Source organism: Topomyia yanbarensis, chromosome 3 (genome assembly GCF_030247195.1).
Source record: "Topomyia yanbarensis strain Yona2022 chromosome 3, ASM3024719v1, whole genome shotgun sequence".
In the NCBI taxonomy this organism is placed as follows: domain Eukaryota; kingdom Metazoa; phylum Arthropoda; class Insecta; order Diptera; family Culicidae; genus Topomyia; species Topomyia yanbarensis.
The window spans coordinates 381783945-381810398 of record NC_080672.1 but is presented as its reverse complement, the minus strand read 5'-3'; the positions used below and the strand labels follow the sequence as shown (position 1 = coordinate 381810398).

The 26454-nt window shown below is 40.6% G+C and overlaps 1 protein-coding gene and 2 non-coding genes across 9 annotated transcripts in view; 1 reads left to right on the top strand and 2 right to left on the bottom strand.

Annotated features, from left to right (window-relative positions):
• The first annotated feature begins 1863 nt into the window (after positions 1 to 1863).
• On the top strand, positions 1864 to 1937 carry Trnan-guu (transfer RNA asparagine (anticodon GUU)). Its single transcript has one exon. It is a non-coding gene; the product is annotated as a tRNA-Asn (tRNA).
• A 5160-nt stretch (positions 1938 to 7097) lies between these two features.
• On the bottom strand, positions 7098 to 7171 carry Trnan-guu (transfer RNA asparagine (anticodon GUU)). Its single transcript has one exon. It is a non-coding gene; the product is annotated as a tRNA-Asn (tRNA).
• Positions 7172 to 12174: 5003 nt separating this feature from the next.
• Positions 12175 to 26454, bottom strand: part of LOC131693786 (intermembrane lipid transfer protein Vps13) — a 49869-nt gene continuing 35589 nt past the window's right edge. For 6 of the 7 annotated variants that reach the window (XM_058981918.1, XM_058981916.1, XM_058981921.1 and 3 more), the window contains 10 exons: positions 26064 to 26396; positions 25876 to 26003; positions 25723 to 25810; positions 24671 to 24721; positions 15832 to 16035; positions 14436 to 15773; positions 13839 to 14371; positions 13351 to 13773; positions 13158 to 13296; positions 12175 to 13100 (listed from right to left, as the gene is read on the bottom strand). In XM_058981918.1, coding sequence (XP_058837901.1) covers positions 12888 to 13100; positions 13158 to 13296; positions 13351 to 13773; positions 13839 to 14371; positions 14436 to 15773; positions 15832 to 16035; positions 24671 to 24721; positions 25723 to 25810; positions 25876 to 26003; positions 26064 to 26396 — 3450 coding nt within the window. In that variant the 3' untranslated portion in view covers positions 12175 to 12887. The remainder of the gene's footprint in view (positions 13101 to 13157; positions 13297 to 13350; positions 13774 to 13838; positions 14372 to 14435; positions 15774 to 15831; positions 16036 to 24670; positions 24722 to 25722; positions 25811 to 25875; positions 26004 to 26063; positions 26397 to 26454) is intronic. The other variant, XM_058981922.1, reaches the window with a different exon arrangement.

Here is a 26454-nt window from a genome sequence, read left to right as displayed (position 1 = left end):
TGATGTAGTGAGTTAAAAAAAAAATTATGCCCTTGTTAATATTGAAACTCTAGAATAGTCTCGCACAACCTCGGCGGCCAACTTTTGTTTTAAACAGCCATGCGTTCCTCGCGCATATTATATCACACCCGCAGATCGAGCGTTCTCCGAAACAAATACAAATTACTAGAGATGGGCAATTCGTTCGCGAACGGTTGAAGTGAACTGGTTCTTTGAAGAGAATGAGCGAACGGAAGTTCTTTTTAAAAGAACGGTAGTTCTCAATTCTCTTCAAAGCGAATGAACTGAATATGACCCAAAGCCGTTTAGCGAATTTCTCGGACCGATTTTTAGGCGAACGAATGAAAATGAACTGACTTGCCGTCCCACAAACCGCTCGCTGTGCTCTCCCAGAATAAAACCGGCGAAGAACGACTCATAAGCGAACGACTCATCTCATTCTCTATTTCTCTAGTTATACAATATACATAATGAAGAAATCGAGCCCTTGATGAACTTGTTAAGCATACAGAGGTATAATAGTTTGGGCAGCATCTGTTTGGTCCCTCTCCAAGAATCGAATGTTTTGAGAGACATTCGCTAGATAAAAGTAAAATATCAGCTGAACGGAAGAACGGTTCATCTGAACTAGTTCTTTTTATAGAACTGTTCAGTCCGGAATGGTTCTTCGAAGTGAACTGTTTCGCCCATCTCTACAAATTACCGACAGCATAAGTCATTAAAGTGACTTTAAGCTTGTCCGGATATGCCGCAGCCTCAGGTGATTCGATTTTAATGCCAAAAGATCCTGACTCCTGCGTTGCAGAAGACAAATAGTTAAGTAACCGGGAAACTCTAAGCTTACTCATTGACCCTACTCCACACTTTCTTACTTCAAACTTTCTTACTTCAAATCCTTGATCTATGTATACTATGGCTCTTAACTGTTATGTGTCCAACAAAAAAACACCTCATGCCAACGTGGGTACCCGAGTACCAACAAATTGAAATGCTCATAACTATGGCTTCCTTTTACCGATTTGGACACTTTTAGATGTTTTGGATTCAGGAACTCGTCTACTTTTTGATTCAATAAAATTGAACCGTATGAATGGATCTGGTTCTTGTTAAATCTTAATAATGTCCTAGCAATATGAGTATCAAAACTCTCCAAATTGTCTCGAAAGTCTGTTATTTATTGTCACGGGACCCTATGGTAATATGAAAAATGGAATTGGAATGGAATGGGCACTCGCGACCCCACGGGAAGAATTTTGATACCCATATTGCTAGTATTACATTGCAGTTCACAAGTAGTATCTCAGCACTGGAACCGGATTCCCGGGAACCGAATGTAACCCGATTTATTTTTACCAAGTCCAAAAGTAGACGAGTTCCTGAATCCAAAACACCCAAAACCCCCTGTTACGTAGCAAAAAAAATCAGGAGCCCCTCCTCACTCCCCCTTACTATATCAACAATATTATTAACCCAAAAGCTTGGCTTAGTAAAGTTCTAAGATGACACCAAGTTTCAATTTCCAGCTATGGATAAAACATGGGAATTTCATTAATTGAAACCTAGGTACCCGGGTACCGCGTCGGACACATAACAGTTAATATTTGAAAAATATTTCACCTTCCAGTCTCTTGCTAATTAAATGTCGTTACAATATAAAAAAGGAAAAAGATTGACTCACTCTAAGTCGTTAATAAAAAAAATCTAAAGGTAGTGTTGGTTCCCACACCTCACATATTGTTTAATCGAAACATGAAAATGGGTGCAATTCTCTTTCGTCATCCTCCATAATAAATGCGGTCTTAGATGATATTTCAATATCTATATGGAACCAAAGGTTTCAATCTTAAGCTTGAACCATCATATGCCTCCGTGGCGCAATCGGTTAGCGCGTTCGGCTGTTAACCGAAAGGTTGGTGGTTCGAGTCCACCCGGGGGCGGAATGTTTTTTGCTTCAGACTAGTTACAAACTGCAGCCAATTATTTATGGATGGGTGGGTGGCGGCGGCATTTCTTCTGTTTTATCCCTACTTTATTCGTCAAAACCACAATCGTAGAATTTTTACACAGGATAAAATCAATTTAAATTTTGATCGGCCTTATTCTGCGCGGCGTGTGACGTGAGGTGACTAAACTCACCTCACTTTACGTGACTTTTTTCGCTCGATTCTAAGAGTCGACTCGGGTGAGGTGAGATTCTCCATTGCGGTTAAATGGCCGTCTCACGTCACCCGAAGTGACTCTTCAGAATTGGGTGAGAAAAGTCACGTAGAGTGAGGTGAGATTAGTCGTCTTACGTCACACGCCGCGCAGAATAGGGCCGGATGTCTTACATCAGATTAGCAGCCCGTAAACGAGGCGCTAGTAATGTCATTCTTGAGCAGTAATGTCACTTTTAATGAACGTGTAAGGCGAGTAATGATGGAATTCCCATACAATTCCAGTAATTTCATTACTTAGTAATGACAACTTTATTGCGTGTGTAAGGGGCCCTATTAGGCCGACACGCTGATGGACTTCTTCGCTACGGGGTGAAGCCGGCGGTATATTAGCCGTAAAGGACGAAATCCAATTCCACACTAATGGGGTTTTCGATTGATTGACACCGGTGTAGTGGAGTGTACTGAAACTGCACCGTTTTCTGCACTTTCTAGCAGAAGTGCAGAAAACTGGGTATGTTCCATTGACACTTCTGCTAGAAAGTGCAAAACCAGTGCAATCCACTACATCGGTGTCAATCGAAAATCCCATAAGTAACAGCATATATTAATATACCGGCTCTCCCACGCCAAGGTTTAACTTCCAAAGCTTTGGTTTCAAAACCGTTTTTTAAAAAAAAGTAAACTTTCATGTAAGAAATTTATTGAATTGGCCTAAGATGGAGCTGTCGAATTGCACAAAAAGTTTTTTATGTTTCAAGCGATCTGTAGATGTGTTAAATTAGGTTTTTTTTATTAAATCTGGAACCGTCTACCGACAAATCTATATTTACGAATACCTCCAAAAGTGTCTTCTTGAGGTCTCATGAAGGCCTGACACTAGCTTTATAATATTTTGCTTTCCTAAACACTGATAAAAATCTCTACATTCCAGAACATCACTTTGTCAGAAAATGTAGGGCCATCGGAAGCCAAAACTTCGTAAAATCGCACTCCTGGACCTTTCTTCAAAATCATCCGTGAAGTACTCCACGTCACTCGTTCGAATTTGCGCCGCTCATATGGTAGTCGGTATTTGCTAGTATTGCTGTTCTCCCGTCCATTTTTTTCTGGATCTCCAAGGTATCCCCTGTCGTAGCGTTTATTATATTTGTTACGCATAATAAACATGTCGTTTGCAATTGGTAGTTAGCCCAATTATGGGAACGTGTCTGATAGGGAGAGTGGAGATGCCAACTTGTTATTAACATTTTGCAGTGATTTTTTTCACATTCATTTGGGATATCTTTTATACATTTGTACGCTTTCTTTGTACTGCAAACTTTGAAAATGATTATTGAATTGTTAATAAGAAGCATTACTCCCGATGGCCGGCTGTTTGGAGTTCAAATTGTTCGCTTCGAATTCTCGGAAATTGATCGCGAGCGACTTCGTACATATTGCTAAGATCATATTGTCTATAGATGAAAAGACCTCTATCATATTCCAAGCGGCTTCATCCTTTCATTACGCCCCACGGAAGAATAATTTTTAAAATTCCTATTTGAATGGATTCATATTTCTACTGGAGGTCGCACACCTGAAAACTTTGATCTAAAATGAAAAGACAAAGCGCGTAAGTACATAATTAGCTAAATCACAATATCTACCAAGATATATCCTGATTCATCTCCCTACCTACTAACACCAATCCTATCCTGTGACACTTGTGGATTATGCAGAGAATTCCTCGGTCATAATAGTCACAAGTGTTGAACTAACATTCCTTCCCATCCCAAAATTGATCTGCATGGGCGTGGCCATCTACGTTATTGATCATATTATAATCTTAGTCTCTATAGATTGCACGTTGAGTATGATGAACTACTCCCAAGTATCATACAATTGGTTCAATATGCAATTTCAACAGGCTTTGATCAATCACGGGAAACTCACGGGCGGTCAACTAAGCTAAGCTAAGCATTTTTACACCTACATGCATTCATTGACAATTAACCGGTTGACCGTTGAGATGATTGTTAAGCATCCACATGTACTTTCACTTCAGAAATAGTCCAGGAAAGCTACTTGGGGCTGTTGATGGTTTTGTTTTACTTCAATTACTTTAGTTTTGAACGCTCCTCTCCGATCTTTCGCAGACGATCTAAAAATATTCCGTTTAATTGAGGATTGCAAATATCCTCAACAATAGGGTGACCATATGAGGCGAGCAAAAAACCAGGACAATCGAAAGGGGACTGCCTCCCCCCGTTACTTATCAATCGACTGTGCTTTCTCCACAGGTTTTCGGCAGTTACAAAGATCTTGGGTCGGGCAGGCAGAGCTTCGGCAGTAAAAAAGTTCTGCGGGTCTGAGAGGAAGAGCATCGACCAGAAATTTTTTCGTGGGAATTCGATCACCGTGCTTCTTAGGATTTACACACACACGCTCGAAGTTATTGCTACACCACAACCAGCGAAAGTTTCATGCTGTTGTTGAAGAAATCGGAAATCCTGAATTGAGCATATGAGACGAATTATTATGAAATCGTCTGTGTAGGAACAGGCGAGGAGTTTTAAGCACTAAATACACGTCATTGAAGCAAAGCAGAAACATCAACGGTCCCAAGTAGCTTCCCTGCGCTATATCTGGTAATCTCGAATGACAACCATTGGTAAGCAGTATCACAATGATCGGACACGCTGTGGGTAGATTCTGTTGTTCCAGCATTCGTCGGTGGCTGAGTTGCAACTCCGGTTGTTGGTGATTTAGTTAATGTTGTTGGGTTTGCTCGCAGTTGATGTTATTTCATTGGAGGCTTTCACACATGGTTTGGCACGTAGGGATCCACAACTGGAATCGGTTCGATTTGTTCGATTACCAAATGTTGTTGCAAACAGACTACAGCTCATTCATATGGTACGTACATACGAACGCCTCTTTCTCTTTTCAATTTCCATGTAAAAAAACAGGAAGTTGGAAAAAGAAATAACGAGGTACTATCGAGAGATTAAAAAATGCAACGGATGGTACAATTGAGATATTCGAGTGTATTAAGTATTGTTTGTCGTACTCTGGAGCAGAGTGAATAAAGTGAAAACTCAATAATTAGAAATATAACGAGTGTTCAATAAAAAATGAGAATGATTTCAATACATTTCTGTAATTAAAGAAAACAGCGTAAATTCTTTTCTCTCCAAGAGAATTGCTCTCTGGACTCCCTATAAATGGGAGACATGTTTCTTTTCGCTCGGGTGCTGTCAGTTCAATCGAAGATGGCGTCGAAACAGCTAGTACTCCGCGAACGTGTTGTGCGGTTTTACGAAACACTTGGCCATCGTGGAAAAAAGTTTACGATAGACCACTTTCGAGACGAAAACGTGCCCATGAGTACAGTTTACCAGATCCTGGTATCCCTGAGCGTGGAGCGGAAGGCCAGTAGCGGTCGCCGGCAAGGATAATAACGACGAAGAAGAAGGAAGCGTTGAAAAAGCTGTTCGACAACAAGGACGAAACGAGTTTGCGTGATGTCGGCCTTGATTCACCGAGCCATCAAGATGGATCATCTGTCGGAAGAAGACTTGGTCCCCCAAAGACACGGACGAACAGATAGCGATCGTGAAATCGCAGTGCCGGTGGATGACGAACAACTACCGCTAGACGTTGTTGCTCTCGAACACCCACATTCCAGGAAATGACAGCTACTATTCCAGCGACAAGTCAGCCACACACCCCGAAGTAAAATACAAGTTTAAGCATAAATTTAAATGAAATGTTATGCTGTACATCGCCATATCGGACAGAGGGATTTCAGAACCGTGGCCATCAATCAACAAGTGTACCAGGAGGAGTGCCTTGAGAAAATTCTTCTGCCATTCTTAAAGGAGCATCATACGGTTGGGAAGTACGTCTTCTGGCCGGACAAGACGTCTTCCCATTACTAGTATCTTGAGCAGAAAAAGATACCGTACGTGCCGAAAGAAAGAAACCCCACTATCATGCCCCAGTGCCGTCACATTGGGGTTTTTTCTGCTCCCTCAGTGCTTTAGTGTATAAAAATAATTGGCGAGTGAAGAATACGAAGCAGTTGACCACCAGGATCCGGAATTGCATCCGGAAGACTGACGTCAGTGCCGTCCAGTGCTCTTGTGAGAGCATCGCGACTAAGTTGCGTCGTACGGCTGACCAGGGCCCCTTCTCTAATATTCATTGACGAAGAACAAACATTATGTTTTTAATAAAAAAAATCTGAATCCGTTGAAGAATTTTTTTTTTGTTTTTCAACTACATGATTGAAAAAACTCATTTTTATTGAACATCTGTTATTAGGCTTACAGAAGAAAAACCAGGACAAATCAAGCTTTTTCCTCGACTTCCCAGGACACCAGGACAGTCAGTGAAAAACCTGGACATGTCCTGGGAAACCAGGACGTATGGTCACCCTATTGACTCAACAATAGATTGAGACCTTCGCTGATTGTGGTGTATCAAATATTCGAATGACATTCTGGCAGAGCTCTGCATGTCAGACCGCTAAAATAACCGGGGGGGGAAGGGGATCCTTCAACTGTCCTGGGTTTTTACTCGCCTGATATGGTCACCCAACCAGTGAATAACCTCGACTTGGAACATCTGCAGTCTCTAATCCAGCTGTTTTCGTCCACTATCGTGTTTTCTATCTAGATTTAAATCTCCAAATTTCATTTTGGTATACTGCCGTTATAAGCATATTTGTCCCATGTTCTATGGGATTCCCTATATACATGGGACAATTATGCGTAAACTAAACTCTGTAAACTAAAAATATATTTTCTTCATCAAAAATACTTTCAATTAGAAGAAGTAACAATTAGTTAGTTTTGACAGATGAAAATAAAAACATCATCATTGCACTCTCGTGCCCCTCCGACGAATGGTATCCAGCGTTAAATCGCGAATTAGCAAAACAATCTAAAAAATATGCGCCCCCGGGTGGGCTCGAACCACCAACCTTTCGGTTAACAGCCGAACGCGCTAGCCAATTGCGCCACGGAGGCATGTGGCGACAAGTTGTTTTGAGAATCAGAAGAGTTCAAACTAGAGATGGGCAATTCGTTCGCGAACGGTTGAAGTGAACTGGTTCTTTGAAGAGAATGAGCGAACGGAAGTTCTTTTTAAAAGAACGGTAGTTCTCAATTCTCTTCAAAGCGAATGAACTGAATATGACCCAAAGCCGTTTAGCGAATTTCTCGGACCGATTTTTAGGCGAACGAATGAAAATGAACTGACTTGCCGTCCCACAAACCGCTCGCTGTGCTCTCCCAGAATAAAACCGGCGAAGAACGACTCATAAGCGAACGACTCATCTCATTCTCTATTTCTCTAGTTATACAATATACATAATGAAGAAATCGAGCCCTTGATGAACTTGTTAAGCATACAGAGGTATAATAGTTTGGGCAGCATCTGTTTGGTCCCTCTCCAAGAATCGAATGTTTTGAGAGACATTCGCTAGATAAAAGTAAAATATCAGCTGAACGGAAGAACGGTTCATCTGAACTAGTTCTTTTTATAGAACTGTTCAGTCCGGAATGGTTCTTCGAAGTGAACTGTTTCGCCCATCTCTAGTTCAAACATTATATGGAGAACTAAAAATCAAATAAGTCTAACTACTACACTGACGCAAATCTGCTTAAGAATTCCATAAGTTGCAACTTATGAAGCTACACAATTTGCTTATGCATTTCATAAGTTCGCCCTATGGAATTTATAGACGTATGTAATGATGTTCATAATCGTATTATTGTGCAAATGTCATGATTTGACCATATCAGTGAAAATAGGAAACTAGACATTCTTGAAGTGGATTGAATTTAATGTTTTTTTCGAATTTGGAGAAATATTCTTCGTTACTCATTGCTCCATATTTTACATTACTTTCATAAGAAATGTATTGAATTTTATCAAACTTTCAAGACTTCTTTTCCATTCATTTACAGCTTTTTGGAAGTATTTTGAGACATCACAAACTCATCGAAACACCTAACTAACTTATCTTTAGTTCCTTATTCATGTAAATTAATTTGTTTAAATGAAAAATATATGTTATAAAATGAAAGTTAATATTTGATCGAACTAGTGCCATATGATAAATCTATGGATTTCATACCATCGCATATATTAAATTTGGTTCTATCACATTCGCCCGAATGACATTCGCCCGAAAGTCATTTACCCGAATGACGTTCGCCCGAAAACCATTTACCAGAATGGACCATTTACCCGAATGTCATTAACCCGAATGGACCATTTACCCGAATGCCATCAACCCGAATGGACCACTCGCCCGAATGTCATTAACCCGAATACCACATTCACTCATAAGCATAATATAAAATGGGTCATTGTCTAGTTTACTGACTTTAGTGATAGAAGTCCGACTTTAATGCGGTTTTTTTTGCTAAAAGGATGTATTTTAACCTAAATAAACCAAATCCGAGCGGGAAATGTGAAATCTTTAACCAAAGTTTGATAAACTGAACAATAACAGGTGAGCTTATACAGCAGAGCTAGTCTGATGCGGCTTGGCCGCATATCCGAGGCCAAGGATCCGAAGCGGCGCAAAGCCGCTGAGGTTCCGTTGGACGAGGCGTTGATACACCCGTCGCCGGAGTTATAAGCAAACCTGTGATCCACTTGTTTGCCCGGTTTACTCAAACATAGGGGCTATAGCTAGTTTAAAGCCGACTGAGCGGCAGCGAAGTCGGACAGTGCCCCAGAAAGCGATGTGGCGTAGCCACATTAGTCAACCGTACACTGACCAATGTGGCTATGCGATATCGCTTTTAGGTGTACTATCCGACGTCACTGAGGTTCTGTTGCCAACGCCACAAATGCTCTTCAGGTGCTGATGCATATAGGACGCAGTTGTCAGCTCGAGCGGTGAAATCTTGTGATAAACCGGACAAAATAATAAGAAATCTTTCGGAAACACCATCGATCGAGGTAAATATATATTTAGATGTTCCGTTAACGAATTGAATCAACTAAATTAGTAATTATATCTTGCATGGTGGAAGTCCATTTGGTACAACACCGTTAGTAAATAGTAGCTCATAAATGTTATGTGGCGAAGCTAGTGTGATGCGGCTTTGCGACAATTACCGAGGTCGAGGAACCGAAGCGGAGGTCCCTACTCGGCAAACCTGTGATCCATTGGTATGCTTGGTTTACTGAAATATAGGGGTTGATTCCTTCTTTAAATATGAGCAGTTCTTTGAGTTTGTATACCAAATAGCCCTCGCAATCAAACCGGTGATCCACTTGTTTGCCCGGTTTACTCACACTTAGGGATTGATTCCTTCTTTTAAACATGAGCAGCTCTTTTCCCACAATTAGGAGTTTATTGCTTCTTTCAAACATGACAAATACTTGGATCTGCATGCCAAATAAGTTTGCAAAGAAACTGTTGATCCACTCGTCTGCCCGGTATACTCAAACATAAGGGTTGATTCCTTCTTTTAAAACAAGAGCAATTTCTTGAATCTATATACCAAATAGCTCTACGTAATATTGGATTTCGAGACAGGATGATTCTTCCACCTAATTCACGGATGATTCTTCCATCTAAACCAAAGTTTTTTCAGAAAAATAAAACAACTTGGTCTTCAGACAAAATATTCGGAAGATCACAGAATACAACTAATGTACAAACAAGTTGTTGCCTTGGCTTTCTTGCCCCATCAAGGTATTCCAATGGCACTCGAAGAATTGAGGAAAAGTTGCCCAAAGGCTCTCGACGATTTTTTGTATTACATTAGTAAAAATTGTATTTTTGGTAGGAAGGAAACTAATCAAAAAGTTTCGCGATAACCCTTCTTTGCCCCCCGCTTCGTGGTCAGTTTTCGAAAATGTATCGACAAAGATTCCTAGAACCATCAATAATGTAGAAGACTAGCACAAGAAATGAAACGGTTTGTTCAGCCGTGGAAATTCTATGGTGTGTTGAAGCAGTTGCAGCTTGAAGAGAAAAACCCTAGTACGTATGTTTTACGTACACTACAAGCGGTACCAACAGCTAAAAAGTCTAAAAAGAGCTCACGAAAGGATCTAAAACTGGAAACCCTAGTTAAATCATACAAACCAGGTGATTGGATTAACTATTTGACTGGTATAGCTTTAGTGTTAATTTCTTCATAGCATCAAATGTAATAAAATTTGTATTTCATCTTAATAAATTAATTTTTTTCGATTGACATTTTGATGTTTTTCGGGTATATGGAATTCGGGCGAATGGCATTCGGGTTTATGTTGCATTCGGGCGAATGTCTTTCGGGTGTTCGTGGCATTCGGGTGAATGACATTCGGGTTTATGTGACATTCGGGCAAATGTCCTTCGGGTAAATGGCTTTCGGGCGAATGTCATTCGGGCGAACGTGACAGAATCATTAAATTTATATTCAAGCATGAGGATTTACATAAACACAGTCGCATGAAAGGTATACAGAGGGCTTAAAAATTTCATTAGTATGACTTATGAAAATTCTAAGTGAATCGATGGCCATTTTTTCCTCCGAGTCATAAGTTAAACTTTTGATTTTCATATGGGAAACTTGTTGCGCCGAATCATAAGTGATTCTTATGGAATCCATTAGTTATTTTATCTCGGTGTAGGATGGAACAACATGGTACACGCAGAAAAAGATTTGTAGGTTCAATAAAAATATGGATTAAATTCAATAAATAAAATGATTGATCGGGAGACAATAAATTTGATTGATTTCAATAAAATTTATTTATTGTTTCAATAAAAAAAAGTTATTGTTCCATTTTTCTAATAAATATTTTATTGAAATTAAAACAAAATTACTGAAATTAAAAATGTTTTCATTGAAAGCACAAATTATTGCAATTGCAATAAAGAAATATTTCCAGATCAACAAGCTTGTTTGAAGTAATAAACAATAAATAATAGGATTCAATAACACATATTTTTGGTTTAACTATGCTTAATTTTTCTGCTTGTAATTTTTAAAGTCGACGGGCCGTATACTCACAGGCACATCACCTAGTGACTAGATTTTTTTTTCTTTTAGTCACTAAGTGCCGTGACTGTGAGAATAGGGCCCAACGTTTTATAGCTTCTTTTGGAGTTCGAATTAGAGTGGACTGGTTTAATGCGATGCGACCCTTCCCCACTTCAAGAAATCATCAGTTGTTAAACGGAAGAACCTTTTTAAAACATTACTATAATAAAAAATTAATTCCGTTATTATATTATTGTTTTAGAATGTTGCATTTACACCCTAATTATAGAATTTATCAATCAAATTAATGAGTGTTAGAACTCGATCTGAATCATTATTTTAACAATTTGCGACTATGCTGATTAAAGTTATGGGGTTTTCGATTGATTGACACCGGTGTAGTGGAGTGCACTGAAACTGCACCGTTTTTGCACTTTCTAGCAGAAGTGTAGAAAACTGGGTATGTTCCATTGACACTTCTGCTAGAAAGTGCAAAACCAGTGCAATCCACTACGCCGGTGTCAATCAATCGAAAATCCCATTAGAAAAGCTTCCATATTCGTTCTCGAAAAATTTGTTTTCGCGTTGCCAAACGAACAAAAAAATTTAGTTGTCGTTTTTCTTCCAGTTTCAGTAGTTGTAGCTTTGAAGAGTGTTGCATTATAGTACTCAGAGAGAATGTAGCACCGATATCCACGCGACATCGCATGCGCACTGAACTCGCCTCGTCGGTATAGAAGTGATCTATTCCACCGATTATATATCTGCTAATGGAGAATGGTTCAAAAGTTGAATGCAAATTAATCGTTAAAGATCTAACAGAATGCACCGTCATTGAAGGAACGCCAAAGTACTAGCTGTAAGACCGGTCAAACCAAGGATTGCTTTGCATAGCTAGCGAGGCGATGTTGTCCCGACAACTTTTTAAAGGTTCAAATAGAGTCTGACACTCCGCCAGTAACGTAGCATTCTGTATGACTCATTTGTGTTCGAATGAATGTTAAATGGTAATTCTTTCCGCAAGAAACATGATCTAAATTAAATACATTTATTGCGTCAGCTGCATTTTAACTATATGGTAAAAAACAATATATGTTCTCCTGGAAAGCGAATGCAACTCCATCAAATGATTCGTTAGTTTTTTTACTCAGCTGAGATGTGCTTGTACCATGCTTTGGTTTTTAGTCTTTGTACTGATTATAAACGCTAACGAACTTAGTAATGTTTGCTCTATAATACCCATCAACATAGATAAAAGAGATTGCTTCTGTTTCTTTCTACAAAGAATCCACTCTGTAATGTATCATCTACTTGGTCTCTTTTGGTTGTATGCTGTAGTGTTGTACATACAAGGAGCGAATATACCAAATCATGCGCTCCTAATCATCACTGTCAGGTTTGATGCCTTAATGTCCAAAATATATTCTAACAATATATGCCTTTTAGAGCGAAAACAAAACACCGCTGGACGGTAATATGAATAACTACAATCGAGTAATATGACATATAAGTCTTATAACTGGGATACATATCACCATTATTTCTCTAGAACGTTAGTAAAGCTACTATCATCGATATAAAACATGCCATTACTAGCTAATGCAAAGTGGATGTATGGCTGTCAAACAACGTCACTAAAAGAATAAATAGAAGATGTTTAAAGAAAATACTAGTCTGACGATATTCAGATTAGTGGCGCCGTAGACGGATGAATCTGTGACTAAAATATGATAACCCCTACGCACTATCATTCAGCTTTCTGCCGAAGACGTTCCATTATCTCCGCTAGTCGATTCCTACGATATGCTATCGGCATAATTAAAATCTTTTTCTGATTCGCATTGGAGCCAAACATTTTCTTTAGTGCAGACTTGCTGTCTTTGCTGCGCAGAAGCATCTCCACTCCGTCGTTCAGAACCGATATGCTAAGAATTTCTTTCCACCGATTAGTCCATTCGCACTAAATGTATAAGAAAAATTATAACATCGACAAAGCTGGATATGACACAAACATTACCTGCCATCCACCGAACAGATCACTTTTTGTTGCATAGATGATACGACAATCCGTCAAAACCACCACATCCTTATTGTCTACCACTGATTCATAATAAGCAAAAACATCTGTAGCTGCAAACTTGCCTTTGTCGATTTCCCTAAAATAATCTAAATTAGAATGGATCTCCATCCACAAACCACTTCTAACTTACTTCAACAACTTATTCCCTTCCGCTTCTCGCCTGTTGTAAGGTCTCACGATTCCGTCCTTGTGCAGAAACCGCGGCGGTCTAAGCCTAATCGCCTCATCTGATAGTTCGGTTGCTCGTTTAACCGCGTCAAAACTTCCACTGGCAAAATCTGTCACGCCGGCAATCGGACGGGCAACCAGCCCTACAGCTCCTTTACCCAGTCCTTTGAAGAAACCTTCCACACCTTCCTCTTTAGCACCACTGATCGGTTTGGTAAACACCCCCGTAACTCCGTCGAACACCCCCATCACCAGACCCTTACCGCTGCGTGCGATTCCTTCCTGTAGCGTGGCTGGTTTTTTATTCAGTGCATCGCGACGCTTTTTCTGGTAGTCATCGTCGAAGGTGAGTGCGGCCAAACCTTTACCCATGGCACCGGTGATCCTAGGGTTAAATAAAAACCAAAGCGTAAGCAAAGCAAACTATTTTTCAACCTGCATTCAACTCACTTTGAAACTGCCCCCGCGGCTCCGCCCACAGTATGACCGAAAAGTGATCTCACTCCGAGGACCAGTCCCTCAGCAAACTCTCCCGGTCCTTGGATCGCACCCTGGAAAGGTTCGTAGAACAAATCTTCCACTCCCTTCGTGAATCCAACGACTAAACCGTACGGATTTCCGATAACGTCTAATCCCAGTACCAGTACGTACAGTTGTTTCACTGCTTGACCGCTGTAATGCGTCACACATTCCGACACCAGCTGCCTTTGGGTAAGGAATTGAAATTCTCGCTCGAAAAAGGCCAACCGGAAGACGACATCATTGATGTCGGTCAGTGTTACACCAACGCCTTGCAGAATGGTTGACAGTATGCCGGGCAGGGCTTTGGATTCAGAACCAGCCATTGAAAAGCTGACGTGAATTTTGAGCGGTCCTAAATGTAGATTGTCGTAGAAGTTCTTTACCTCTGCTTGAGACTGAATTGCAACGTGAGCATGGAGAGGTTGTGTTTGAACCTTAAGATCCTCCGCGAAGAGTTTTTTCTAAAAAAAATCAAGACAAATAGTAGTAGCTTTTTAAACATTTGACAATCAAAATTAAACTCACCGCTTCCGCCTCGGTGATCTCCGTACTGATCATTTCGAATATTTCATTGATGAACAGTAGATCTACCTTGACATGAAACTCTTGCATGAGCACTCGTAGATATTTGAACTGCTTTACGTTCGAGTGAGGTATGATTCTCTGCACCATACTCATTTCGATGAACGGCTTGAACTCGGTGGTGGCGGCAACACTTTTTGGTGGTGGAATCGGTGCTAGAACTACGGGGAAAATACAATCTGCTAGCTGATTGTCGATTTGAATTCGATTGATTTTTGCATGGAACTGCAACTGGTGGGAGGATGATTTGATTTCGAACCAAAGGCCCGGGTAAAAGGTACGCTTAACGGCCCGATCCGTCGATTTTCTGATGATCATGTTGTTGAAATCCACTTCGACACGTTTTTCACCCTCCAAGTAGTACTTTTTGCTAGTCGATGTTCCGATTTCGGTGTCACGCAGGAAATGCTGGTATGCGTTTTCCATGTAGTAGGTCTCTTGGATCTTCATCTGCTTGAAACGGCCGGATCGTTTGCATTCTTCCCAAATAACACCAGAGCTGGCAATTCCAATGTACATAAGATCACACTGTTTCATATTATTCACCAGTGACAAACCAACTCCATGTATTTCCAGCTTTATTTCCTGCGTCACTTGATCCAATCGACTAGCACTGTGCACTCCGTACGCGATGTTGGCATTATCTGTTACCAGCAGAACTCGCTGAGTTCCATTCAGGAAGGAGACCCAGAAAATGTCTCTATCAGTCGGTGATTTAAACTCGCTTATATCGTCTCGGCGTAAATCGTTCTCAACAGAAACCAATTTCGATCCACTGTCCCACATGATTTTTCTTTCGCCGGCTGGATTTATCCATGTGTGGAGAACCAATTGATTAGGCATTAGAATTTTCCCGTTCACATCACCTTTTTCTTTGAACGCAAACACCTCGCTTGTATGGTTAATTAGCAACGCAGGAGCATCACCAGCGTGATACCCGGTGAAGGTTATATAAATGGCACCTTCAGTGACGTGTACATCCACGTTTATGCCACCGTAACGGTTCTTCAGCTGTAAGAGCGTACATTGCACCTCAGTGTATTTGAACGGGGCTGTAATTTGTGGATAACCAACAGCTTTGACTCGCAACATTCGATTGTCCTCATTGTTGGGCCAGAGGGGTACGCAACCGTTCACCGTAACTTTGGTCCAGGGGTCACCCGGACGTAGATGTTCCTGAACTTCTACGTCGAAGTCAGCTCGATTGATTAGTACGAAGTAAGGCATGAACACGATCTGTTTCGTCAGTGAATTGTGCGTGAGAGTGTTGTGTACTCCGATCTGGAAATTCAATAGTTTGAGTATACAAATTCAATGAATAATAATGTTAAGCTGGTACCTGATAGGTCATATTATTGGCCTGACAAGCGATCACGCCGCTGGAACCGGCAACGTCCAGCGAGAACTTCTCGCTCCATTCTCCGGTGTCTACGCGGATGGCGGCTTTCTTCTTACCAAAGAACACTTTTTCACGGAACGAGAAAAGAATTGGGCCTTCGTACTCTGGCGGATGGTAGAGGATGTTGGTGTTCTCGTCGTTCGACTGCGTGTGAAGTGAAAAGAAGCGATTTTTTATATAAGAATAACCTGTTTGTTAATTCCGATATGTTTTATGCGGGAAACAAATTTTATTCTTTGACACTAGATACAAAAGACTAGAGTTCGTAACTGCCTTTAATGTAATAGTGAGTATTACTTGGATTACCTACATATGAACTGAACTACTTAGTACTGCTACAGTAGCTTATGGAAAAAGTAGTACGGGGCGCTAACGACAATCTAGGCTTCTATACCTACTATCCTAAACAAAACACAACGAATAATTAGAAACACAACGATACATTAACACAAAAACCACCTCCGATCTGGTGTCATAATAGTAAACACATCTACTATTTTAACTTAAGCAACATATAAGGCAACAAACGTCAACAATTAGCATACAGTGGGTAATTAGCAGATCTTCATACTGCCCATAGTCGGATATTTATTATGTTCTATGGAATTACCTATCCACATGGGATTGACTTGCGATTATGGGCAGCACAAGCTATTATACAAGTAGATTTCTACTAGTTTAGTTTTCTTATAATTCGTTTGTTTAACACGGCTCAAAGCGGTAGCTAAACGGAGCCAGCATCTGGGGAGCTGCTGAAACTCGTCTCGGAGGTGCAAGGCAATATTACCCTCAATGACGTCACCAGAGAGGGTAAGTTTTTGTCGTTGCTCCTAATGCCAATCTCAACATTTTAGGCTTTGACATGATGGACCTGTTCAATTTGTGAAATCAGCCAATTACGTCATTCTGCAATCACATCGGCACTCCGAAGTATAGTAGAATTACAGGATCGGTTTCCCAATGTTTTTACTCACCGAATGGGTCTGTGTAACAAGACTCAAGTGCAGCTCGTGCTCAAGGGAAGCCCCAAACCAGTGTTTCGTCTAAAACGACCGGTTGCCTACAGTATGGAGAGCGTCGTAGAAGACGAACTAAACCAGTTGGAAAGCTTTGGGATCATAAAGAAGGTCGACTTTTCGGACTGGGTAGCACCCATTATCGTCGTACGAAAACCGAATGGAACTGTTCGGATTTTCGACTGGTCTAAATGCGATACTTGAGAAGAACAACTTCTGCCGGAAGACATTTTTACCAAAATGGCCAACTGTCGGATTTTCAGTCACATCGACTTATCCGATGCTTACCTTCAGGTACAAGTGGACGAAGCCAGCCAACCGCTTCTCACACACACACTGAGGCCTATTTCAGTTTACCCGGTTGTCACTCGGTATCAAGGCAGCGCCGGGGGGCCTTCCAACAGTTAATGGACGCAATGCTTGCTGCACTTGAGTGCACTACTGGTTATTTGGATGACATTTTGTTGGGAAGACGTACGGAAGAGGAGCATCAACACAACCTGCAGCTTGTTCTTGAACGACAGTTGTTACGGCATTTAATTAGCAAGGGACTGGAAGGTGAAGTATATTTTTCAATATTAAGAGCCATAGTACTCAAGGGAGAGCAAGGAGTTGAAGGGAGAAAGCGTGGAAGGATCATATATGCAAGCTTAGAGCTCACCGGCGACTTAACTTTTTGTCTGCTACCATAGGAGTCAAGATCTTTTGGCATTAGAAATGCGAATCACCTGAGTCTACGGCATGTCCGAACAAGCGTAAAGTAACTTGTTACTTCATACTGTCGAAACCACCTTCACCTTCCAGTGCCTTGCTAATTAAATGTCGTAACAACTGTAGACAAATTGACTCAATAGATCGTTAACAAAAAATGGTTAACAAAAATGGTAAAAATATAATGTTCTTGAACGCTTGCAAGATTACGGCTTCACTGTGCGCATCGAAAAATGTTGCTGCAAAATGCGCCAGGCTATGTACCGGGGCCAAATTCTCGATGCTGACGGTATACGACCGGACCCAGAGAAAATAGCACCGAGTGTCAACATGCCGCCTCCGCACGACATCTCAACATTGCGTGCGTTCTTAGGTGCTGTGAACTATTACGGCAAGTACGTCAAGGGGATTCGCACGCTCCGGGTATTGATCAATTACTCAAAGTTGGTATAAAGTTCGAGTGGTCGCCAGAATGTCAGAAATCATTCGATCGGTTCCGTAAAGTTCTCCAATCATCGTTGTTGCGACACAATCGTGTCGACAGATGTGTTAAACGCCAGGTTGGGTGCCCGTTCGCACATAAGTTTCCCGATGGATTAATAAAAGCCATTTGTCACGTGTGCCGCAGCCTGACAGCTGCTGAAAGCAACTACAGTCAGATCGCGAAGGAAGGATTGGCGCTGGTATTTGCAGTGACGCGATTCCATAGGATGATCTTCGGTCATCGGTTCACTCTGGAGACCGATCATAAACCACTTTTAACCCTTTCATGTCCAACTTTTTTCTAGTGCATGCAGGGTATCTTAACCATTTTTCCTTGAAAACCGTGGGGTCAAGAAACACGACAAGCCTTTTTTCATAAAGATAGGTGCTTCCCTTGCAGTGCTAGAAGCTGCTCAATTTTTATCTTCCAATGCTCAATACAATTCTCCTAGAATATTTACTATAGTCCAATTGCGTGGAAAATGTAGCCAAAAACAGTCTAAATTGATAAGTTTTATAAATTTGCAATAATATTTCAACATAACGAAGATATATGAAGAATTCATTTTCCGTCGTCAACGTAAACTGTTCCTGGCAGCACTGCTCCATCGGAATCCAATCAGACTAATTGCAATAACTTCAGTTCTATAGCTGGTCCTTGAAACTATTAATACTCAAATGAAAGGTAATAGTCACATTTATTACCCTTACTTGTTTTTGTGCAAATTTTGCCTTGATCAAAAGTTATAGCTGTTTGAAAACGTTGTTGTCCACAAACACCATGGCCATGAATGGGTTAACAATCTTCGGATCGAAAAAGGGTATCCCCATCTACACAGCCAACTGTCTACAGCGATGGGCACTAATGCTACTCCTTTAAGATTTTACAATCTTCTATGTGCATACGGATAGTTTTGACTACACCTACACCTTTTCTCCGCTGTCAAACGGATTGGCGGAGAGATTTGTCGATACGTTTAAAAGGTCCCTCAAAAAGATCACCGTAGGGGGGGGGGGAAATATCTATGCGGCAATCGACGCCTTTCTTCTCTGCTATCGTTCAACGCCGTGTCGCAACGCACTTGGTGGGAAATCTCCCGCATAACATATCTTTGGTAGACCAGTACGCACATCGTTAGAATCATTACGTTCGCCAACGCCATCGCACAAGGTCCAGAATTCCGGTCAAGAAAAACAGTTCAACCGGAAGCACGGAACCAATGAACGGAACTACAACTTGCAAGATCTGGTCTGGGTCAAGGTTTATCGAAATAACAAGTAGAGCTGGCAATCAAGAACAGTGATCTAGCGAATAGGTAGTGTCATGTATAACATCTGGCTGTCATCGAAACATGACCTCGTCAGATCATACTGCAACCAAATGACTGCTCGGCACGGAGCTGAGCACGATGGATAAACAGCAGAAGCAGTGAAAAGACCACAAGTGCCTCTAGCTATCCTCTTGGACGACCGTGGTCTGAACAGCGTGATACCGGAGTCGGAAGCTGAAACACCTTTCGTCTTGCCGACCGAACTTATGGTGGAATTGCAATGTCTAAGTCAACGTCGACGCACACGTACACCTCATAACAACCCACAGCAAGAATCGATTCATACTGGCCAGTCTTCCAGACTTCGAAGACCGCCAGTGAGGTATGAACTGTATCACCTTTACTAAAGAGGGGAGGTGTTGGCAGGACCGCTTATCACCACTCAACTCAGTGTGACAGACGCCTTCGTAGGTAGCGGTGACCGGAGATGAAGCCGAAGCTGTCATCGATAGTCAGTTTGTGATAAAGTTGCTCGAAGCATTTTATATTTGTTAAATTATTAAAGTATTTTATGTATTATTATCATTTGCGTCTCGCCATCATTGGACCGCTCCAATATCACAATAGTTACCTTTCCATAGCACGTATTTTCAAAGTAGAGTTTTGATGACTTTATTTATTGAAAATGGTGCTTAGAAAAATATAACGAAATGAAAAAAATAAATAAAAAGCCGATCTGTTATATAGTCCACTTGGAGGTTGATAACAGTTTGTTATCTTTCTACGGACAAAATCAGCAGGTGTGGCCAAGAATCAATCCACTGGGTTGCTGCTTCTATATCGTAACACGCGTCTGAAAATAGGAGTCCTCATTGTTCTGACCCGTCAATAGTCCGAACCCATTCGAGAGATATAGTTAGAATAGGAGAGAAACCAAATACTCCAAATACTGAAGAGTTCAATATAAGCTGCTGGTAGTGTCACTGCAAATTTCACGACTCTATAGAACTGTCCACAATTTAATATTCCGAACGAATACCTGTGGCGACGAGAGAAAATTTTGTAATTTTTCGTGACGCGTGTGAATTATTAAAAGTGAAGCGTGTAAAAACGAGATTTCCGCAAAGATGGATTCATCCGGGTGCATCGAATTTATTACACCGAGCTACTGGTTGTAAGTATACCGTTTGGGAAAAGTACCAATAGAATGCTGACAAGTTAGTTTTCTTTGTGTACAGCTGCATAGTGTATTTACCAAAATCAAAGGCTTACGTAAAAAAGTTTATAATTAAAATCAATTGCTGATTGATAGTACCATTATGGTAGTCAGAAATATATAGAGGAAAAGTGTTCATTGTGATTTGAACAAAAAGTTTCATTTAAATAGGGGAACCCGGGGCTATTAAGACAGTGGGGGTAATTCGGACCCCCTCGATTTCTCAGAAAATAGCAAGACTTTCTGACTATCGTACATATTCGTGGAAGCGCTATTCTGAAACATTAATTTTGAGAGCTGAAGTTGATTCTTTGTTCTTTGTAGAAAGGAGATACAACGTGTTTCGTTGTGTAGCAATTCTCAAAACAAAATTCATTATAATGGAGAAACCGTGATTAAAGCAACAAATAAAAGTGAAAAAAAAATGTAAGTGTTTTGGTAAGCTTGAGGCTCCTATTTTATGGAATGATTTTTGTTTGGTTGAAAACAGAGATATTTTCGAGACGCTCACCACTTTTGTGCGCTATGAGCGTACGGGGCTATTCGGACCCCCTATTCCGTCAACCACAGTTCAGCGGCTTGCGACTGCGCACACCATTGCACACGCCACAGCAAAGAAAATACATGGGCCGCCAATCGACAGCTGTGACATACCAGATTAAGTTTTTGTAAGGCAATTTTTTTTTTGCTTCTTAAGGAGTGACTCTTGTAACTAATTCATAAGTAAACATAATTCCATTGTAAAAAAATTAAAGAAAAATTACGATCTGAATTGCCCCGTAGGGGTACCCTTACATTGTAAAAGGATGGAAAAACGTAGAGGTTTGGAGATCGTCGCCTGGCGCCATTGAGTGGTGTAAATGAACCTTTTATGGCACCAAACCCGATCAGAATGAAATAACAAGATTATAACAGAATGCAATTTTCGTAACATATCGTGTTATAAATTTGGTCTCGTTAGTAGTTAAAATAACAGAAAATTATAACAAGTAACAACAGGAGATATAGTTTTGAAATATTCTTGTTATGTGTTTCTGATCGGGAAATGTAGCTGAGGTTTCAAACTAACAATTAGGACTTTTGACCGGTAACTTTTTTTCATATCTATTTACCTAAAAGGGCGAATTGCTTAAGTAGGTCCGAATAGCACCGGGTTCCCCTACTAATTATTTCTTTCTTTGCATCTCAATCAGGCCGCTTAAATACTTTTGATGGTTTTAGTGAATACCCAGTACGGTAACGATATCGAAAGGTGAGCTTTTACCGTGTTATCAGCTGACATTTGAGATACCTAAAGCACAGAACATTTAAGGGGGCGTCTGGTGCAGAGGGACAAAAAACCGATTTTTATTGGCTTAATTGCTAGTATTGAACCTCTAGAATAGTTTCGCGCATTCTCGGTTCTTTTGTATGGTCATGCATTCCTCGCGCGTATTAGCTCTCACACCCGCAGATCGATCGCTCTATGAAACCGCATTTTTCAAATTGGTGGACACGATAACCCAAAAACAATTCAACGGATTGAACGTCAGTCGATGAACCACGGAAAACTGAATAAATTCTTATCCCTATTTCGAAAAAAGCGAGTGAATTTTACTTTAACATATGAGATTTTACGGTTTTTACGATGCCATTTTCCAAAATTCAAACTTTTTTCAATTTATTTTTTGGTTCATCGAGTAACTACAAGTCTATGTTTTCAAAATCATATTTTATTTTCTGTTTCAGATAATTTTATCAAGATCTTGATAGTTTTAATCATGTCCGCCGTGGCGCTTCTCAACATGGAAATGGTTCTACCCTTGGAACGCTCGTATGTGTGGGGCTCTGCGTGACCGAAAATATCTGCAAAGCCGTCGATCTCGACTCCCTAGGGGAGGTGCAGTGTTAACACTCCGTTGTACATTATATTCCAGAGCGTTGGACCGCGTATGGAGCCATGAAGTACTCCCGCCGTGACCCTAATCCTTCTCTGCATCATGTTCGTCTCGTAGACGGTTTTGTAACTTTTCGAAACCTTGCACAAAAAGTTTAGAACCCGCATTCTGTGCAGTGCTACGGCGATAGCTTCCCAGCTGGCGCTGTTGAACGCGTTCTTCACGTCGATCGTAACCACAGCGCAGTAGCGGTTACCCCTGCTCTTTTACTTCGATGCTTTATCCGTACTCGCGATGACTGTGTGGATGACGTATCCAGCAGGTATATAGGCCGATGTGATGTTGGATCTCCTGGTGACTTCCCTGGTTTTTGGCTTCAATGCCAGCTTCTGAATTATCTATCTATCCAGAAAAAAGCCTTAGTCTAGGCATTTCTATAGAACTATCCTGACCATGTCCGGAAACGATAGGATCGCGGTCTTCAGTGTCAAGTTGGAGATACCGTCCGGGCCGGGAGCTCTCTTCGCTTTCAGCCTTTCTGCCGCTATAAGGAGTTTGTCGTTGGAGACTGCTGTCACCAGCATTTCCACCGTTTGCGTCGACGTACGGTGTTGGGGGCCATGCGGTTCGGTCGTGCTTCGGGAAAAGACCATCCACGATAATTTTAATTCGTTAGTGCACGTTTTAGCTGGCGTCGTTGGACCCATGATATTGGCCATCACGATACAGTAAGCGTTGCCCTAGGGATCAGTATCTACTTCTCTGCACAGTTCCTTACTAAGCACCATCTCGCGTTTAAAAGCTGCCCTAGCCACCCCTTTTCTTTGATTGTCTCAGATCTTGCTCTTTGAACGCGTCCTCTGACTTTTAGGCTGGCAACACGGAGGATGCTGAGCCTTTCATTCCACCAATACGCTGGACGTCGGGAGTTACTCGGCTCCATTCGAAATGTTCAGATACTGCTTGAAATAATGCAAATAGTGCTCTGTCGGTTCAGAAAACGACACGGTATTGAGCGCTGCGTGCAACTAGAGCAGTTCATGGTATAGCTCATTAGGTAGGTGTACGCAAAATATGCAGAACGTATTTTGTTTATTTACGTGACTTCAATTTATTTTATTCGGCACGTCTGAACATTTTTAATTTTGCTAATTTTGATAGTTATTTACAAAAAAACGAAATTACAATGACTCTCCAGCCCACAGTATTAGCATTTTACAATCTTAAAAATATTTTTGACTGATTTCAAATACTTAATTTATGAAATTCACTCCCATCGTACATCAACTCACAAAGTTTGTTATACATTCATATCATACATAAAATTAGGGACTAAACAAATACTCCCTAAGCTCCCGAAGATACCAAGGTAGATACAACACATACATACCACCAAGTTTGTGTTTTGTCTGTGTGTGTGTGCGCTCGCGTATAAACATTTCTCGACAGACTAAACGCATGTTCGCAACAAAGTACTTGCGGAAAACGAGAAAAGTCCATTGCATATTCTACCGATTACCTATATATACAACAAAATGAATTGTCTCCCAGAATGGTTATTTATACGTGCGACATGAACCGTTTAGTTCGACTTGTTCATAGTATGATACATTTCTCGATACAGCTTCTGTTCGTTAATCGACCTACTTTTTTGCGAACTGATCCACAGCTGATCATCGAAAGCATCTGACATATTCCTGCTCTTCGTATCTGCAAAAGGTTTTATTGACACATTTAACACAGGTTTTGTGTACTTATTTTTCGGTGTGATTGGTTTGTGTGTGTGGTAGTAGTGGTGGTGGCCACATAGCAGGGATCGAGATTGAAATTCAATAGAATTTTTTAAGTTAATAGGAACATGCTGAATAGGAACGAACACAGAGATGTACAAACATGTAACAAAGAAAAAAAAGCTGTTCACCGAATAGCTCAACACTCTCGAAAGGGAAAATTGTGCTCCGTTTGCTTGATTAGTAATCAAAAGGAAAGAATCACGTGCGGTAAGAGACTCTATTCGATTCAACTTTGAGGACAATCATCACACGTGATTACACCCCAAATGTGAAACTAAGCTGCCGTGACCATACAAATGTTAAAATAATCGTCAAAAATAAAAATAGTAAAACATTCAAGATTTCTACACATGAGCAGCCAAATGGAAGAAAAGTAGAAAGTAACAATTGAGTAAATTATGATGCGAAATACCTTGTAAGTAGTTTTACCAGCCAACTCTTTCTTCTCAGTTTTTCTTGATTTCTAGCGTTCGAAGGTGGTAACGGAACAAATGACGAAATAAATTTACACAATACATACAGAAAATGGATGACGAACAGTACACAGTACCCGTAATATTAGAGAGATATGAAAACAAAGAAAAATGAGAAGGATAAGAAGACAATATGCATGAGACGAAGTTATATTATTGAATAGATAGAAAAATAATCAAATTCTTCTAGTAGATAGATATGTATGACGAAAAATGAAATAAACATGTGGGATTTTCGATTGATTGACACCGGTGTAGTGGATTGCACTGGTTTTGAACTTTCTAGCAGAAGTGTCAATGGAACATACCCAGTTTTCTGCACTTCGGCAAGAAAGTGCAAAAACGGTGCAGTTTCAGTGCACTCCACTACACCGGTGTCAATCAATCGAAAACCCCAATGGAAATAGATATGTTTCTGCGACTATGCTTCTCTTCATTTGCTTTAAATTGCAGTTTTTAGTCGTTTCATCTAATATTCAATGATCATACTTTTGTATCAATTGAAGAAAAAAAACATTTTCAATACTGACACCGGTATAAACGTAGTGCAATGTACAATTGTTGTGGGTGTTGATGCTACCTATATGCACTTATCGGACCAAAACTTGTATGCATAGAATAACGTGAAATTTCAAAAAAGAATCTGAACTTGCTCGCAGTTTTTATCCATATTTTCGGTCAAATTACCGCCATAGCCTTTATTTTTAAAAGAAAAAGGATAATTAGCGAAGAGCATACGACTTTACCATTTCGACCATCATAATATAGTACCGGGAATTCAAATTTGATTCAAAAGTATGCTATTGGAACTCAGAATTGAGAAACACCCACTATTACATATCGGTAGCAATATACGACAACGTGAAGCAACTCATTTAAAAGTGAATTTGTGACAAGCAAACCTATTCGTAAAGGTGAATATTTCAAAACGGGATCTGTATGTATGATTCTTGCTTTGAAATTAGATTATCTTGTTAAAATAAATACTTACTCTATAACTGAGCATCAAACCCGTCTTATTAAGCATCCAAAATGGACAGTAAACAATCAACGTCAAACCGTCGCTTCGATGTTCGTATCTATTGACAGAATTACCAACGATTATTAACAATGTGATTAAATTATTATTGTTATTTTATCTTACTTCACACCTAGCTGCAACGACATAACTTCAACGGAATCGTAGGCGTTGAACGTCCACACCCCAAACTCTGGTGGCTGAGCTGGAATTTCCGTTGTACAGGACCAGTCTTTTTCTAGATAATTAACCAACTGAAAACATGGCAATATTGTACCTAAACTTATCACATCAACCGAAAATCGCTAAATTACCCTCGCCACGATGTAGGACGTCTCCGTTGCAGACCTGGCCGCCGTCTTCACCGTAGGTAGATGTAAAAGCTCCCCGGGGCGGAGCAGTTTTTCACCGTAATCCAGGTAATCTTCACCTGCGACCGTGGAGGTGGTGGAAATACTTTCTGAACTGGTAATGACCTCGTTTTGCAAATCCCGTCGTACGGAACAACCTGCCACCGAAACAGTTAGCCCGATGGGGAGTGCATTTCGTAGCATGAGTGGTGGCCGGAGATGGATCTCGAAACAAGCACTTAGCATCGTGTGCTTTGATGTTACCTCATGGAAAACGTCGTGTCGCTCCCGAACGGCCTGTGTAAGAAGAACAGTCTTTGAGAAACTGGTTTGTTTTTTTTTAGAAATTAATACT